Below are 16,040 nucleotides of genomic sequence, written 5' to 3' on the forward strand. Positions count from 1 at the left end.
ACGGGTTATGCGGTAAAGCTGCGCGTGCTCCAGTAACAAAGGGCGCTTTAAGAGTTTTGATGCTAAGGCTGGTGGCTGCAAAAATGTCCGTACATTTAAAACGTGACAAGACAGGACACACTTAAAACTGTGAACGTTTGACAGGGCAGGTCAGCCCCTTTAGCGTAAAAAAGAACTCAGTAGTGGTTATGCACCAGACAAGCAAGTTTCATTAGAAGCAGTTAGCTAGGCATGCTTTCTGAAGCTTGTTTCCGAATTGTGATATCTGCGTTCAATAACCCTTAATATCTGCAAAGCCACATTACAGCTGCAACAGGTCCGCCCTTTTAAACCACGCTTCCCTTTTTCCCCATGTGAGCAACACAGCCTTCGCTGTTTAATTTCTTCTCTTTTTTTGAAGAAGTCAAGGACTAATTCTTGTTGTTGTTTATTAGCTAGGAGGCTGATCAGAGCACAGCTTGAAATAAAACGTTGCAGAGTTAGCACGGTACAACCCGCAAGGAAACGGCCGCTCAAGTGAGTGGCAGGCGCTTACCTCACATTTTAACCTTTCAAGTTCCGGCACACGTACTACATTAGAGGAGAGAGCCCTCGGGCACAAACAACTGCTTCCTTTGTAGCGCAGCCTGCGTGAAATTTTGTGGGCTGTGCGAGCGCTTTTATATTCTCAGCTCGCTCAGGTTGTTCCTGACTCCACATACAAAATAAAATCTTTACCTCAGTGGTTCGAATTTTATTATACGGACTGCAGTGCAATCAGGATTCACTTTTCAGCCCAGAACGACTTTTATTACGCCTTTTACATTCTCTCCTCGCGTTGTTCACTCAAATGACTCGTGTTCTAACGCATTCTGCGCTGTACTGCGGTCAGCCATCTTGTACTCCCGGCGAAAAGGCACCGCACAGAACCTCGCTTAACCGCTCGGGTACTTTGCTACGGGAGGAAACTGCAATAAAATGCGCGCCTGCGAAAGGCGGTCCGTGTACGCTTGCGAGATCCGAGCAGCCCTCGCTCTCGCAGTGTGCCCGAGACGACGCAGGCCAGCAGCGCGATCGGCGGCGGCAGCGGCGCGCCACCCATGGGCAGCGCCTGCAGCACCCGCTGTCGCAAGAAGGCCGCCGCTGCTGGCGACGCCGAGGCCACGCGCTGGCCGCACCTCAGCGAGCGGCTGGAGCAGCACCGGGGCGGCATCAACTGCCTGGCGCTGAGCGAGGACCACTCGCTGCTGGTGTCCGGCAGCGAGGACGGCCGCGTGCTGCTGTGGAGCAGCCAGTCGACGCCCGTCGAGCTGCTGGGCACGCTGAGCGGCCACGAGGGCTACGTGACCCACTGCACCGTGCACGGCAACTACGTGGTCACAGGCTCGTCCGACGGCACGGTGCGCAAGTGGTCCATCGTGGACGCCAAGTGCGTGCACGTCTTCCACGGCCACGGCGCCCGCGTCAACAGGGTTCTCTGCACGGGCGACCTGGTGCTCAGCACGTCGCACGACAAGACGGCTCGGGCCTGGCGCTTCAACGCCGACCTGGAAGTCCAGGTGCCCCTCTCCCCCGATCTTCGCTGACCGATGGGCGCGTTCAGTCACTCGGTCGCAATGAGATGAACTTGCAGTTTCTGTTTATGTATGGAAACATCTTCTTGTTGAATGAAATACCGTTCTAGGAGCGAAGAGCACCTTTTCTGCAATAAGAAGTGTGACTGGCACTTTTTGGCCCACACACTGAAGTTGACTCGAGTTTTCGGGGTGCACTGTTGTAAAATAACATTGCACATAACGGCACGAAGGGATATGGGTGCAGCTAGGCCGCTTAATAACTTTTTCTTTTATGCGTAGCATATTGCAATCACTCAGTTCAGCCCTTGGGCGCGGCCGGGCAGCCACCAAACCACGTGACGTGACGTCACCAAACCACTTAAAAAAATAAAAAAAGAAAAAAAAAGAAAAAACAAACAAAAAACGAACGGCTGAGCATGGTGGCGGTTGCCACCGCCCCGTTTCAAAGGGGGTGCTCCTATCCATCTATCCATCCATCCATACGTCACGGAGGAAAAGCTGCTGAGAAAATCGAGTGCCGCCAAGCAATACCTCGCGCAAAAAGACCGCGCAATATGCAACGCATTCTTGGCTTAACCAAGCTAAGCCTGGGCATCTTTTTTCTAATGCAATAAAAGTATAAATAAACACCACTGTCTCAAGCAGAAACGGCGTTGCGATCATGTGAAGAGAGAGACAGAGATAGACTTTAATGAATAATGGAGAGGTCTGCCTGATCATGTCAAGGTGCGCACACATAGCACAATGGCATCTGAACATAATACGAGCTTCTTTTTTGCTTAATAGCGTACTGTCTCTTCGATCACACTTCACCAGAGTCTTCAAGAGTCATCCGTGGGTACTATTTAAAAGTCCTTGAAAGAACACGGTACATAAAAATGAAGCCCGAAAGGGGCATTAGCGCCTGGGGGCAGCTGTGTATGAACAAGCCTGACACGGAGGTTTAGTCTATAGAGTTTCTTTTTGATGGTGGGAAGGAGTTGAGGAGCTCACGTGCAGGAACTGCAAAACTACCTTCAGAAGTTCTGACGCAATGCTTCGTTTGGGGAAAACGGTAAGGAAATCTTTACCTTGTTACTGAACCGTTTTTCAGCCATCGTATTCATTCGTTTCTGAAATAGAATCCAGAGTAATGTTGCGAATTGGTCAAACATGCATATATAATGCACCTTGTTTCCGCGCGTACAATGAAATATTGATAGCAAAATATACCAATGCCACAGATAGAGGAAAGGCAGGAAGATGGAATTCGTGCAAACACAGAACAAAATGAGCAAGGGTTGAGGAAGAACCTCAATTCGCTAGCCAACGTTTCGACACGAGAACTTGAGAGCTCGGGAATAATAGTGTGGCGTGTGTAAAAACGTTGCCACAGAAATCGCGCCGCATCTGGCGTGCACTTTTCGTGTGGAGCGTGCACGTATGAGGCTCTCGCGATATGACGACCCAAGCGCCCCCTGTTATTCCCCGACGCAGGAGATGGAAGAGAGACGGCTGCTGCGTCAAGTGGCCAGCAGCGGCCGCAGTAGCCGAGACAGCAGCGCCACAAGAAAGAAAGCCGACAGCCAAGCGAGCACCGCAGAGGAGAACTCCGAGGACGAGGGTTCCACGTCCTCCGGATTCTCTGAGGAGGCTGACTCCAGGATCCGAACGGGTGAAGTCATCGATCGTATCACTGTTTTCCGGGTACGGAACAGTGCCACTCGCAGAATGCTGTTTCACTGGCCGGCGATCTCGCACGCCCTGGCTTCAGAATAACGTTGAGAAATGCGGCTCAAATGTTATAATGCCGATATAACTTCACAGTAGCAACAACTGGTGGCGTATTGGTGAGCGTGCCCGGAGAACGAACGTGCTGGTCTAGTCGGCCTAGAAAGTGCCCGGAACACATTTTAAGAAGTTTGGAAGTATTCTTTGACCAAGCATTGCCCGTCATGTCGCTGCTGCTGCTAAAATTCCCAAAAGGTTGCCTGTGGTGAATCCATACTGCATTGTGCTATATTCTGCCTGCATTCAGTGTCTTATGGGTTAATTGTCGCTATCATAAGTCACAAACTTGCCTATACATCTATACCCTCCTAAAGAAAGAGAGATAAAGAGGAAAAGGAAGGGCAGGGAATACCTTCCTATAATCATCATAAAAAATGTGTAAGGTGCCTTGTACCGGCAGTAATGTTTGCAGTGAAGTATACCCGAGTATATAATGCGTTGCGAGTGGCCATGCTGTTACATTTTGATGAATCTTAAGTGCGGAGAAAGCATGGCATCTCTCACCCCTCCCTCAACACAAGAAAGAGTATGCATTTATACTGCATGCCACTCTCTAGACCAAGAAGGGCGCTTTAACGATGCTTTTGATAAAATTCCTCAATGATTCTTTATTCTTATTGGTCCACGTTCCTGAAGCAAAAAAGTATATCATCGTTGATTTCGTGTCATTACTTACTTAAATGTGTCATTATAACGCACCACTTTCGCGCTTCCTCAATTATGTTTATTGTAAGTACAAAAATAAGTTTTTTCTGTTGTGTGCCCAGCCAAACTGATATTGCCACTAGTGAAGAGCTGACAGCGTGGCCTTAGGATCACGGGAAATATACCTGTCTTCCTTTTGTTTTATTCCTCCTCTAAGCTACAGGGATAGGGTCGCGTATTATCTACAGATACAAACTTGTAAAATTTGCAAAGCTGTAAAGAGATATTCAGTAGTAAGGTGGAAAGTTCGACGGGCTGAATCTTATTCATGATGCAGTTGGCGCCAAAAACGTGGACCAAAGTGAGAGAAAGACATAACACAAGCGCTTTTGCGAAAAAGCGCTCATGTTGTGTCTTCCTCCCACTTTGGTCTTCGTTTTTGGCGCCAAGAACCCCAGGGGGTCGAAATTTTCGGAGCCCTTCACTACGGCGTCCCTCATAGCCTGAGTTGCTTCGGGACGTTAAATCCAATAAACCAAACCAAACCAACATCATGTAAAGCAATACCAAAGCACTCCTCTTTTTATCAACAGAAATTTTTTTTTCTTGCCGCTACTTAAAGAAACCTTCGTGTAGCACTTGTGGCTCAAAGTGGCATTTACCAACAATGGCTCCTTCGTGCCTGTGGCACCTGCAGATGCAGCGATACGATTAAGCGCGCCCTTTGTGTGAGCCATGGGACTGCTGTGGAAAGAAAGCTCCGTGTTGCGCACTTGACTGGTTTAGCGAGCGTCCCCCGACGAAGGACAGATCTCCGGAAAATAGCGGCCGCACTAATCAGCCCTAAAAGCTTCTCGAGTGCTGCCCCGCTTCTTCACGTGACAGGCCTGAGCTGCAGGATGCGACTCTGCCGCACGCTTCTTCTCGTTTGTGCTCATTGTGTTCTGCTTCCTTTCCTTCTTTTTCGCCCTTTTTGTTTCTTTCTCCCCGTCTGATGAGTGCAGGGTGGAAAAACATGAACCAGAGTCCCAGAAGAATTGCAGGACTCCACCTGAACTTCTTGTTATTGACATCCTTGCCTTTTCTTTCCTTTTTTCCTCTTCCTCTTCCTGCTCTTAATTGGCGCTACTGCGAGCATAACTAGCTTCCAGCAAGAGGTGCTTACCTGGTGCTCTTGGGAGCTCAAGAAGGGTGCAATGGGGCCTCTAAATTTGTTGACGAGATTCCAAAAACGTCACCAACATTTTCTTTCTTCGATTCATGCTTATACCAGTTTACTAACCTATTAACGGTCACAACAAATATTGTACGGGCGGAGAAGTAAATACTAGTTTAAGAGAAGGCTTTTTTTTTTCAGTGCAGTTATGGTTTCCCAGATACCCGAGTATTGTTGACGGCAATGCGATTTCAGTCAGTAGATGCACAAACATGATAACGCTCACGCGCCTTTGTACCATATTTGCTTACTGTTGTGAAGTATGTCAGTTCCGACGTTCATACCACAATCACTGTCACCTTCAACCACGAAACTTACAAGCTCTGAGCGTTCCGACTCAAGCTTGGTTTCAACATTAATGAAGCGCGCGCAGTCTTTTAGGACACAGTCAGCAAACATTTATGTCTCTGGTTGCGAGAGCGTGTTAGGTTGCAGAACGCTGTGGCGGAAGACAAGGATTCAGATTCCTCCAGCAACAAGGTTTTATTTTCTTCTGCTTTATATGAAATTAAATTATTACGCAACTAATTTTGAGGAAAACGACATGTAAGGTTCTAACTTGACCTTCAATAAGGTGTTTCTTTCTCCCTTTCTGGCAATCTAACCAACACCACTCTAAAAAAAAATCCTCATTCCTCATGCTCTTCTTGGTTTCAGTGAATGTTGGCTTATTTCCTATGCCATCCCAGTGAGCCCCTCCCACACTTACCCGTCTCTGCTCATTGAAACAGCAATCTCCACGAAAGCGGGCAGAGTCAACATTGGTCGATATAGTTCACGACCACGTTCATGGGCACCAAGTTCATATCAACGAGAGAAAGACAGCAGGAGTCACAAATGCAGGTGTAGCTTGGTCAGGCTCAATCAGGTCAACAACTTTACTTGCCTCAAAGCAGAACAACTGCATTACAAAACTTTTGAACAGCACTGAAGTCGTTTCTCATTGTCGCCGCCCAAAAGCTTCTTCGCACAATAAACGCACTTGACTCAAAGTTATTTGCCGCAGAGCAACCGCTTCAGCGCCTAAAACCTTTCGAGCATATTTCCCGCGACGGGGCGCAGAGTCTGCAGTTGATTAGGCTCAGTCCTACCCGACTGCGCTGATGTGCAGTTCAAGTATTCTGACAGATGGCACCTGCTAGTTCAGGCAGCAATTAATTCGCACTCATTCATTTTCTTCTTCATAAAAACACCTTCTCCACAGCAAATTGAGTTGACTAAAAACAGGAGTAGTCTCAGCTAATCTATGAAGGAACAAGCAGTTAAATTTCATAAGGACCACTAGAAGTCTACGCGCAGCGCGAACCTCACGAAACTGAGCATTACCAGCATAATTAGCAGTCGAGGTTAATGCACTGAACTACTTGGAAAAACTAGAATAAGTAGTAGCTCTATGACGGCAAGGTCCCCAAAACATAGCCTCTTGCCACTGATCTATCAGGGCTTGAAGTCCTAGGCTCGGAAGGCCACTCCACTCCTTCCCCGTCCAGTCAGTTGCGGCCGGCTTGCAGCCGCAACAGATGCCGGCAGCCATGCTGCTGTAGCCTGAACGCCCCGCTGGTTATCAGCTACGGTGCGCCTTGTATGATCATGCTGCGTGACTTCGAGCACGCGTTTTTCCGCCTCTTTCTGGACCACACGGAAGCCAGGTGAACAAAGTGCAGCAGGTGTACCACACGCGGGGCTTATCCCAAGGCCAACGGCCGTCTGATTAACAACCAGCAGCCGGCGCACAAATTCTTCCTAGCAAGACCCAAGCCTTTGGTTTGAGCTTGCTGGTGGTAAGACATGTAGCTGAAGAAATGAAACGGCGCGAGAAAAAAAAAAGCATGTAAACACACAGTACACAGGACGAGCGCCAGCTGCGAAGTGAGTATATTTTTCCGAAAAAAACTCTTATCTCCACACAAAAGCACGCAACAGAAAGAAACCGGAGCTCACTCAAAGGAGGTTAATACACACTGGGAAGCGTAGAAAGGAGCAAAGAGATTAAAACGCGGGCATCAAAACGTTCAAAAAGCGATCTCTTTATCGGTTACTGACAGCTACGGCTTGCTGAATTTAATGGGGCCCCTTTGCTTGATGAAATACGCTTCTATTATTTCTCTTTACAGTCTGTCTTTTGACGGGCTAGAAAATCCAGTTTTTTTTTTTTTTTTTTAAGACCACGAGAGCATTTACAACTTTTGCTGTGTGTCGCCATGGGGCTACCATAACCATTCTTCACCTGTGTTTTATGCTGTTTGTAGCACTGGCCTGTCTGCCCTATGCATTCTGTCATGTATTCTGTCTGTCATATGCCCTATGTGTCTGCTGAGGCCTTTAATGCATAGGACAAAGAAGGACAGTGCAATAATGATAGAGCGAGATAGCATAAAACGCAGGTGAATAATGGTTATGATAGCCTCATTGCGATACACTGCATAAGTTGTAGACGCTCTCCTGATTTTGAAAAAAAAAAACTGCATTGATTGGTCAGTCAGAAGATAAACTGGAAAGAGAAATAAAAGAAGCACATTTCATCAAGCAAAGGAGGCCCACTTCTTCCTCGAGCAAGCCACAGAACAGATGAAGCGATTGCTTTTTTGTATGGATTCGATGCCCGAGTTCTAATCTCTGTCCTCTTTTTGAAGCTTCCTAACGCGTCCTATCATTCTTTGAGTCAGCGCTGTTTTTTTCCTTTTGTTGTGTGCACTCTTGTGGCGTTATAAGCGGGTTTTTTTTTTTTTCGGGAAAAAGTATTTAGGGGAGAACTCGATTGATGCGGAGGAATTGCGACGGCAACTTCCTTTGGCTCCGCCAGAATACCAGGTGGTTGCCGCGGGGACAGCATCTTGAGGGCCACATCTTTAGGCAGGATGGCATGTTATTCTGCACCTTCGGAGGTGGGGGGGTTTAGTGGCTTAAGCGCTGCTGGTAAGTTCGTTGTACTAGTTCTATCGAGGGGCATATGACGCCAGCGGTATCCTGAGCGAGATCTTCTAGTAGAGCCGCGAGCTCAGCGCTTTCAATTGTGAGGAAGCCGGACAACGGAAGCGCACCGGTCACCTACAGAACGGGGTGTGTCGCTACTTCACGGAATTGACTGGCAGCGTGATCGAGAATCTGGGGCATGAGGTGGTCATCCTCGCAGCGACAACGGTGAGACCATGTGCGACCAGGGGTGGTATTCTCCCGGTGTCGCCTTTTGCGACATGTCGCATTCGCTCTTCGCTGATTGGCTCGAGCCGCGGTGACAGCGGCATGACGACACGGATCCGCCTTCCTGCTACGTCATCGTGACGTCGCCCCAATTTACTACGCTTAGTCGAACAACGGAATGCGCTGAAGCGATTCGCGCGGGCGACGGGCTACGAAATTGATACTAGACGCCATGGATCCCACTCTCCTTGCCTGGTTTTTGAGTTGCGAAGAAGAGTGGCGTGTCCGCGGACATCGCGACCAGTTTGCCCTGGCCGACGAATCTTGTCGGCGGCATTACCGGCTGTCGAAGAGCACAGCACTGTGGCTACCGTCTGCTGAGCCTACAAACCTACAACAGAACATTAGAGAGGTTTAGTGTTGCAGGCTTTGCATGCATATCGGGTCCAGAGTGCGCATGCGCAGAACGCTAGCGGGGAAATAGCGTTAGCGTACGAACGCAATCGGCAGTTGCGGCTTTTGCGCCCTTAGCGTGAAAACATGGCGGCGTCCTTCCAAGCGAGAGCCGCCCGCTTCAGCCAATTCAGCAGTCCTTGCGATTCCGGTCGGCATGTTTACCGGCAACTACATGGTGTTTTTGCTTTTCGCTATGACTTACCTTGCTTCGACCATAAAGTTTAAGCTGCAATTCAGCCTAGTTTTTAAGATACGCTCTCGATTCTGGAGCTCGCAAGCCTAATGGGACCTCCAGCTACACTGCTACCGTCTGCAACTGCCCGAAACGCAGCCGAAACCTAGCACAACCGCCCGGAACGACACAAAAATAGATTTGGAGCTTTTTCGCGGTGTTTTATAGACTTAAACGAAGTAAAGCGAGTTTTTATTAAATTTGCAAATGTTTTTTGAACATTAGACGTCATGTGATGGCAAATATTCTTGCTATCAAAGATACGAAACTACTGCTGGTAGTGAATCAGCAGTGGTAAATTGTCGCTTCTCAGAGTGAATGAAAGCACCGCCGACGAAAGTGCCGGCGGCGTTTTCCGTTTCTTCGAGCAACTGTACGCACTTTTTTAGGCTCCGCCCTAATGCGACATGTCGCAAAAGGCGACACCGGGAGAATACCACCCCAGTACCGCTACGTGCTAAGTGCGGAAGATGATAGCGCAGTGCCTAGCGTAGACTCTAGTTCCGAACAGGTGTTCATGCTGACCAGCGCGTTCTTTATCGTTCGGAAACGGCAGTTTCATTTGGTGGAGCTTGGCAACAAATCGGTTGGTTCTGGGCAGGACCGCGGAGGCGCTCAGAAGTCTGGAACAACAGTAGAACACCTTTCAGGTGGCCGGAGAGAAGAGGAACGCAAGTTACCTCTGCATAGCGGGCACACATCCCGTCATCGGCGTCCACTCAGTGATGACATAGGAAGCGCGGACGTGACTGACGCCACGCAATCCTTTTGGGGTGGTGTGCCATCGAGAAACGGCGCACGACAGCCCAAATAGAGCAGGAACGCTTTGTCTGTGGGCGCAACCCTGCGCTCTAGTCCAGCTTTAAATCCCAGCGAGAAGGGCTCCGCGGCTGTGCCAAGTGGCGTCCCGGCGCCGTCGTTTTTCGTTTGGCCGCGCGCTTATGAATCGTCTCACTGCCTTATACTGTGAGCCAGCCTTGGCCGACATTTGTCGTTGAAAGCAGCTGAGACGCAAGCCTCGAGGGTCAGAGACAGTTTTCAGGAGGAGTGACAAGACTCGTTCGGTGGCTTGCGCCGGATGCCACTTGAGGACACGTATGCGTCGTGCTGTTGTTGTGTTGTCCTAACAACAAATCGCACATGCACACACTGGGGGATCGACCAAGAATCGGGAAGCATAGAAAGGCTAAGCAGCTGGACATTTCCGTGGCAAAAAGAGAAATAGGAAAAAAAAAAAGAAAAAAAGACTGTAGATGATACGTTAGCGAGAGAACAGCACAGGAAGGGCGAGGACCGAAATCAGTAAAGACAGAAATAGTAACTGAAAAATTCAGCAAGGCAGTCAGAGCGATCCCGAGGTGCGAGGGAGATACTGCGTCATTTCTTTCCCCAAAAACCAATTTTTCTTTTTTGCACATAGTTACCTTATATCTTGGCAATGCCGCAGCACTGTTTATGCCGTCACCGGAAGTGACTTCACTCGCCGTCTGGTGACGTAACTTCTTCTAGCGACTGGGCGAACTTTATGATCGAGGACACATTTTTCCCGGTGAGGCTTTTATTGCAATCGCATTAAAACCGCCTACGCTCGTTCGCAGTGTGCAAGTACGCTTTCTCTGGACTCGCTGTGACATAACGACCCTGTCTCCCACACGCGTGTACCGTGCAGTCATCTTTTCGATTTTCTGCGTGTCTTTGAATTACGCTATTCCTTCAGCCTGGGACGATCAATTTTTTCATGCCAAAGCAAAACCATGAAATCTGAGCCACGCATTAGTGAAGTGCTGTGGTTTAATTTCGACCGCCTGAGTTTCTTGGACGTGCCCTGAAATGTCAGTGCACAGGCGTTTTTGTATTTCGCCTCCATCTAAATGGAGCCTCCGCAACCGGGATTGAAACCGCTACCTTTGACTCACCAGCTATACACACCATAGACACAGAGCCAGCGTAGCGAGTGGTTCATTTCTGCAGTCTCAGAATCTGGGTATCACCGTTCAGGACAGTGACGTTACATTGGAGCTGATGGTGCGTGGTCAAATCACTGTCGCATCGTAGCCGGTGTAATCTGTGGTTCCTTTCAGGGCCACACAAAGAGCGTCTTCCCTGTGATCTTCGTGCCAGCGGACGGCCTATCAGCCGCCGACGCCGAAGACATCGTGGTCACGGGCTCCCACGACTGTACGGCCCGAACCTGGGGCCTTTTCTCCGGCGAATGCCTCAAGGTGCCTACTTCTTTCTTCATTTCCCCCGAAAACCAAACAGTAGTTTGCGCGCTGCGGCATGAATCTGTTATCGCCCCCGCAAGCTAAAAACTAGTTTCGAATCACGGCTGTGCTAGCATGGCAGTCCTTTTGATACCATGAACTAAGGTCAGACACCATGGTTCTGGAAACTGGGCTCAGTGATGCACTACTTTCGCTTCGCTGGATGACCTGAGCTATTCATTGCGTCTTGAATGCCGAGTAGAAGCTAACCCGAAGAAAGCAAAGCTGCTGCTGAGTAAGATGGATGGCTGTAATAGCAGGTTAAATCACGGTGAAGTGGAAGTGATCTTCTCTTTTCTGCTCCTAATCTTTTCTACGTCATTCGGGAGAGTGAAACACTTTTCTCTTGAATGCATCCAGCGCATGAAATACGGCTTGACCCTCGCGAGTGGAGCCCCCAAAAATAAGGACGCCTCGTCTCGCTTTTTCCTCCCCAAATAACTTTTCCCAATTTTCTTTATTGCTTTTTAAAAACTAACTGCACGGTCTTACAGGTTCCTACAATTTAGTTTACAGCGACTACCATGTTTTAAGTCTTTTTCTTCATGCGCTTATCCACACAGCTTTCCCCTTCTGCTGACTTCTACTGTGCCATAGTGCCCTAAGCTTTCAATGAGTCCGGAACGAAGGCGAAAATTCATGCCCAGCTTTCTTGGACATCACCAACCAGCGCCATCTGTCGGCCGCCAGTAGCGAGCACCATGAAATTCAATGGGAATTTTCGCATTCGTAATTGAAAGAAAAATGTGCGTAAGAACATATCCTCGGTTCAGGCCTTTTTTCGTTGGTCAACCGAGGCCAGCTATCGGCGCCACTCGTTGCACACTTGGTTTGCGCCGAAAGGGTCATTGGGAAATTTGATGTAACAGTAGCTTGGCTTGGGCTAGTTGGTAACAGTTCTTTGAAAACATAGCGCAAAAAAGGACACGGACGACACAGAACTGGACGGTACAGGGGCTAACTTGCAACTTTGTTTTCGAAAAGCCACCATGTCTAATATATAGGAGCCGATCACCACCATCAAGCGATGAGCATGCGCAAAGAAGAGCACAATCAAGATTACAGCGTGTGGAAAATAAGCAAATAAGAAAAATTACGATAAAATAAGAAAAAGAAAAATACGTTGCCAGGGGAACAAACGAACAGAAAAGAGACATCGCGTACTGAATCTTAATTGCTGCAAAAGTGTGCTTTTCAAGCTTGTCAGGGTTTAGAGCCAAACAAATAACGCGGCAAAAATAAGATAAAAATCGATCGAGTGAAAGATGAAGGGAGTGTACAAGGCTCCACACTAAGACAAACAAGTGGTGAAGAAGGTCACAGTGACAAAGGGAAAATCACATTCATGAGCAGGGCACGGGAAGTAAAAGATAACAGAAAATTAGGCCGAAACCAGACAAGGGCTTTGAAACTATATATAGTAAAATGAAAAAACTAAAAACTAGGAAACTATAAAATATATGTATATGAAAAAAGAGACAGAAAAAACGAAACAGAAAAGGAAAAAACGAGAAGTATAAAACACGAGTGTAGAGGGCTCCACGCTAAAACAAGGGGGGAGGCGTAATGACCATTGGAGAATGGGATATGCAAATATGAGAAATGGAAATAACAAATGAATTAAAAGCTAATAAAACGCCAAGGAACAGAAGCAAGAAAACGCAAAGGAAACGCGGAACCATTCCAGTTCATGACAACAAGAAAGGGTGCTTACAGAAAGCAGTCTTGAGGACATGGTTCACACCTACAGGTAGCCATCCAGGAATTCAACCTCACTGTAAAGTAAATGAATAGAAGGTGCGCTAACGCACTTTTTCCCAGCTTTTCTTATAAAATACGCCTCAATAACTTCACGCTGTTTTTCCTTTAGCTGATGTTAAGAATTCTGTGTTATCTATCTTTGGATAGCCTCCGTTCTCTTGCTCTGTTTCACATGCTATGCAATGGTCGGTTAGGTTACTTCCTGATTTGTTACGTACGCATAATCTATGTTCTCTCGCCCTCTCATTGAAGCATCGTCCTGTCTGCCCAATGTAATGACGCCCGCAGCTGATATGAATTCTGTACACAACGTTCGCCTTGCATTCCGTTAACTTCGTTTGATGCTTCGTCATGCAGTCATCTCGTTTTTTTTTTTCATTTTCTTAGTGCAGATCTTGGAAAGTTAACATGGGGCAGAGAAAACAACTTTTACATTTTTACGCGCTGCCAACTTCTTGAAATTATGTGAAAACCTATGATAATATGGTATTACCTGGGCAGGAGTCTTGCTTTTGTTCTCTTCACTTCCCTGCTCACTACAGGAAACCTTGGATGCTTTCAGCTTTTGCAAAAGGCTTTCACACACTGCCAATATAAGGTCTACGGGGAATCCAGCCTCTTGCAGGCGCCTGGGTTGCTTATGGATGCTAGTGGCCATGCGGTGAGTGCAGGATTTTGTAGTTGCTCCGTGGAGACAGGAAGACACGATACCCCGCTTAACAACTTTAGAGTGCGCGCTGTCAAAGCGTAACAGACATTTTTTGGTTCGTTAACAACCCGCTTAACAACTCTTCTTAACAACTTCCCGTGTAGCCGCCTGGTCGGTCCAGCAGGCGCGGGTGAAGCAACTCGTGTACCGCTCTGCAGGAGCTGAGGACATGATCAGAGACCGTGTCAGCGGAAGACTGCAGGCCGTCGCCGTCTCGCCCTGCGTGCAGTACGGCACAGGACAGCTTGACAGGAGCATCCCAGCCTGCCTTCTGGGTTTTGTACCCCAGATATACACCCGCTGGTTAAGTCATACCATGAAGCCTATACCGGGTGATTTTTGATAATCTGTACAGAATTGTATTGTTTAAAACTATGACAGATACGGCTGTGCGCTATGTGCAGGTGGGTTATACAGCAAGGCGGACATCATGTACGCGACAGAATGTAATGATTAAACTATTAATTAACTGCAATTAACTAATCAACTTTTTATTTTTGATTTGAACGGGCAATATCAAATTGCGAAATTGAGGGCCATCGACATCAAAGGTTATCTCTCTTTCAAATTTTCTTAAACGGCACTGTGGTTCGAAATATCGGACGTCAAAATACGCTTTCAAATACACTTTTGAAAACTTGTTGAGTGGGCTTTCTCGCATTGCATATTTCTAAAATGGCGTCGCTGCCCGTGGTATTGCCGCCAGAATCATGTTAACTACTTTTATATCATTAAACACACAAACAGCGTCCGTATTTGATCTATAAGAAATGCGACCGAAGCCATTTTATAAATATAGCTCGCGAGAAAGCTGACACAGCGAGCTTTCAAGCAGGTATTTTTGTCATTCGATATTTCGATCCGCACTGGCGATTACAAAAATTTGGATAGGAAGCTCACGTCTGATTTTAACAACCTTCAGTTCATTAGTTAATTTCAGTTAGATCATTATTCTCTATCACGTATATTATGTCCGCCTTGCTGCATAATCCATATGCACAGACCGCACAGACGTAGTTCTCGTCTTGTTTAAAACGGAAGTCTGCCCAGGTTAAAGAAGATAACCCTGTATAACGAGCTTTCAGTCTCTTGCTTTCATTAGGAACAAGGTTCTGTAGCGAAGCCTAAATGTCTCTTTATTTTAGTGATAGGTTTGCGCTTGTCATATTTCCGCCCTAATAATTATTCCCGACCAGGCGGGTTTCTGTCAAAACGGGATTAAATTTTTTATCTTTATAACGAATTGCTATGATGTAGTCGGGAAGCTTTCGCCGAAATGTTACGTATGTTCTCATATTCAGTAGTACAATTGTTCGCTCACGATTCTTCTGGATACCACTCCTTTTTGTTTTTTTTTGTTTTTTTATTGGTGGAGGGAATTTTTTGGGGATTCCGCTGATTTTCCTCGGTTTCCACTAGCCTTGTTTGATTTCGGTAGAATTCCCTTGAGCTGGAAAGAGACTGTCCGCTAAGAAGCTTGTCGTGCTTATTACAAATATTATTTCTGAGCTCAAACGAAAAACGCTTCCACAGTGTCAGAGCAGCTAGTTTGCTTGTGACATGCAGAGCCCTTCAAAGCCAGTACACACTGGGTGTTTCACCTAGGACTTTCTGCAATTTTAAAAATAGCTCTTTGAGTTGGAACAGCGCTTTTTCGGCATAGCATTGCCAGCAGTGTAGTACATCAGAATACAGCAAAGAGGCGCTACCTAGCAGGATGGTTAACTAATATTGAATATTTAACTTTTTAACTAATACTGTTCGGCTTATTGAGAGGTGTATAGCCCACCGGAAGTAATATCCATATCATTTTTTTAGATTTACGCAAACGCTGTTACCCTCGACGCTGTGGCCCAACAAATTTTGGCCATTTCGACTAGCTACGTTCACTGGAGAGGTTGCTTTCCTCTAAGCTTCTCGAGAGCGCATGCATTTTAGCGAGATTCTTGGATATAACTGTGCCTATTTAAGTTGATAATTTAGTCCGTAGTCGAGCTTTTCTCTGCATGGATTGCGTTTCCGCTACCCGGTACTTTTCCCACTCAAACATTTGGTAAAGCCAGGAACGAATCGTCTGCTGGCGGACAGAGATCCCCTGTGGGATTTAAATCAAACCTACTCATAATTTCGTTACAATCCTCCTCTGGCAGCCTGCATAATTCGAATGCGCGATGTCAACATGCACAGTCACATCTTGTCTCGTCGAAAAGAATATGTTCTGCACATAAGTGCTTTGAAAATTTCCTGGCACCTTTGTAAACAATGCCTGCAGTATACAACGGCTCAGGAT

At 47.2% G+C, this 16,040-nt stretch overlaps 1 protein-coding gene across 1 annotated transcript in view; it reads left to right on the plus strand.

Annotated features, from left to right (window-relative positions):
- LOC149349631 (uncharacterized) overlaps positions 1–16,040 on the plus strand; it is a 76,090-nt gene that overhangs the window by 22,768 nt on the left and 37,282 nt on the right. The window contains exons 2-4 of the mRNA XM_089576806.1: positions 1,022–1,538; positions 3,033–3,242; positions 11,098–11,238. Of these exons, the coding sequence (XP_089432932.1) occupies positions 1,080–1,538; positions 3,033–3,242; positions 11,098–11,238 (810 nt within the window). The 5' untranslated portion in view covers positions 1,022–1,079. The remainder of the gene's footprint in view (positions 1–1,021; positions 1,539–3,032; positions 3,243–11,097; positions 11,239–16,040) is intronic.

This window comes from Amblyomma mixtum, chromosome 3, assembly GCF_055824585.1.
Source record: "Amblyomma mixtum isolate Tamu chromosome 3, ASM5582458v1, whole genome shotgun sequence".
Taxonomy (NCBI): domain Eukaryota; kingdom Metazoa; phylum Arthropoda; class Arachnida; order Ixodida; family Ixodidae; genus Amblyomma; species Amblyomma mixtum.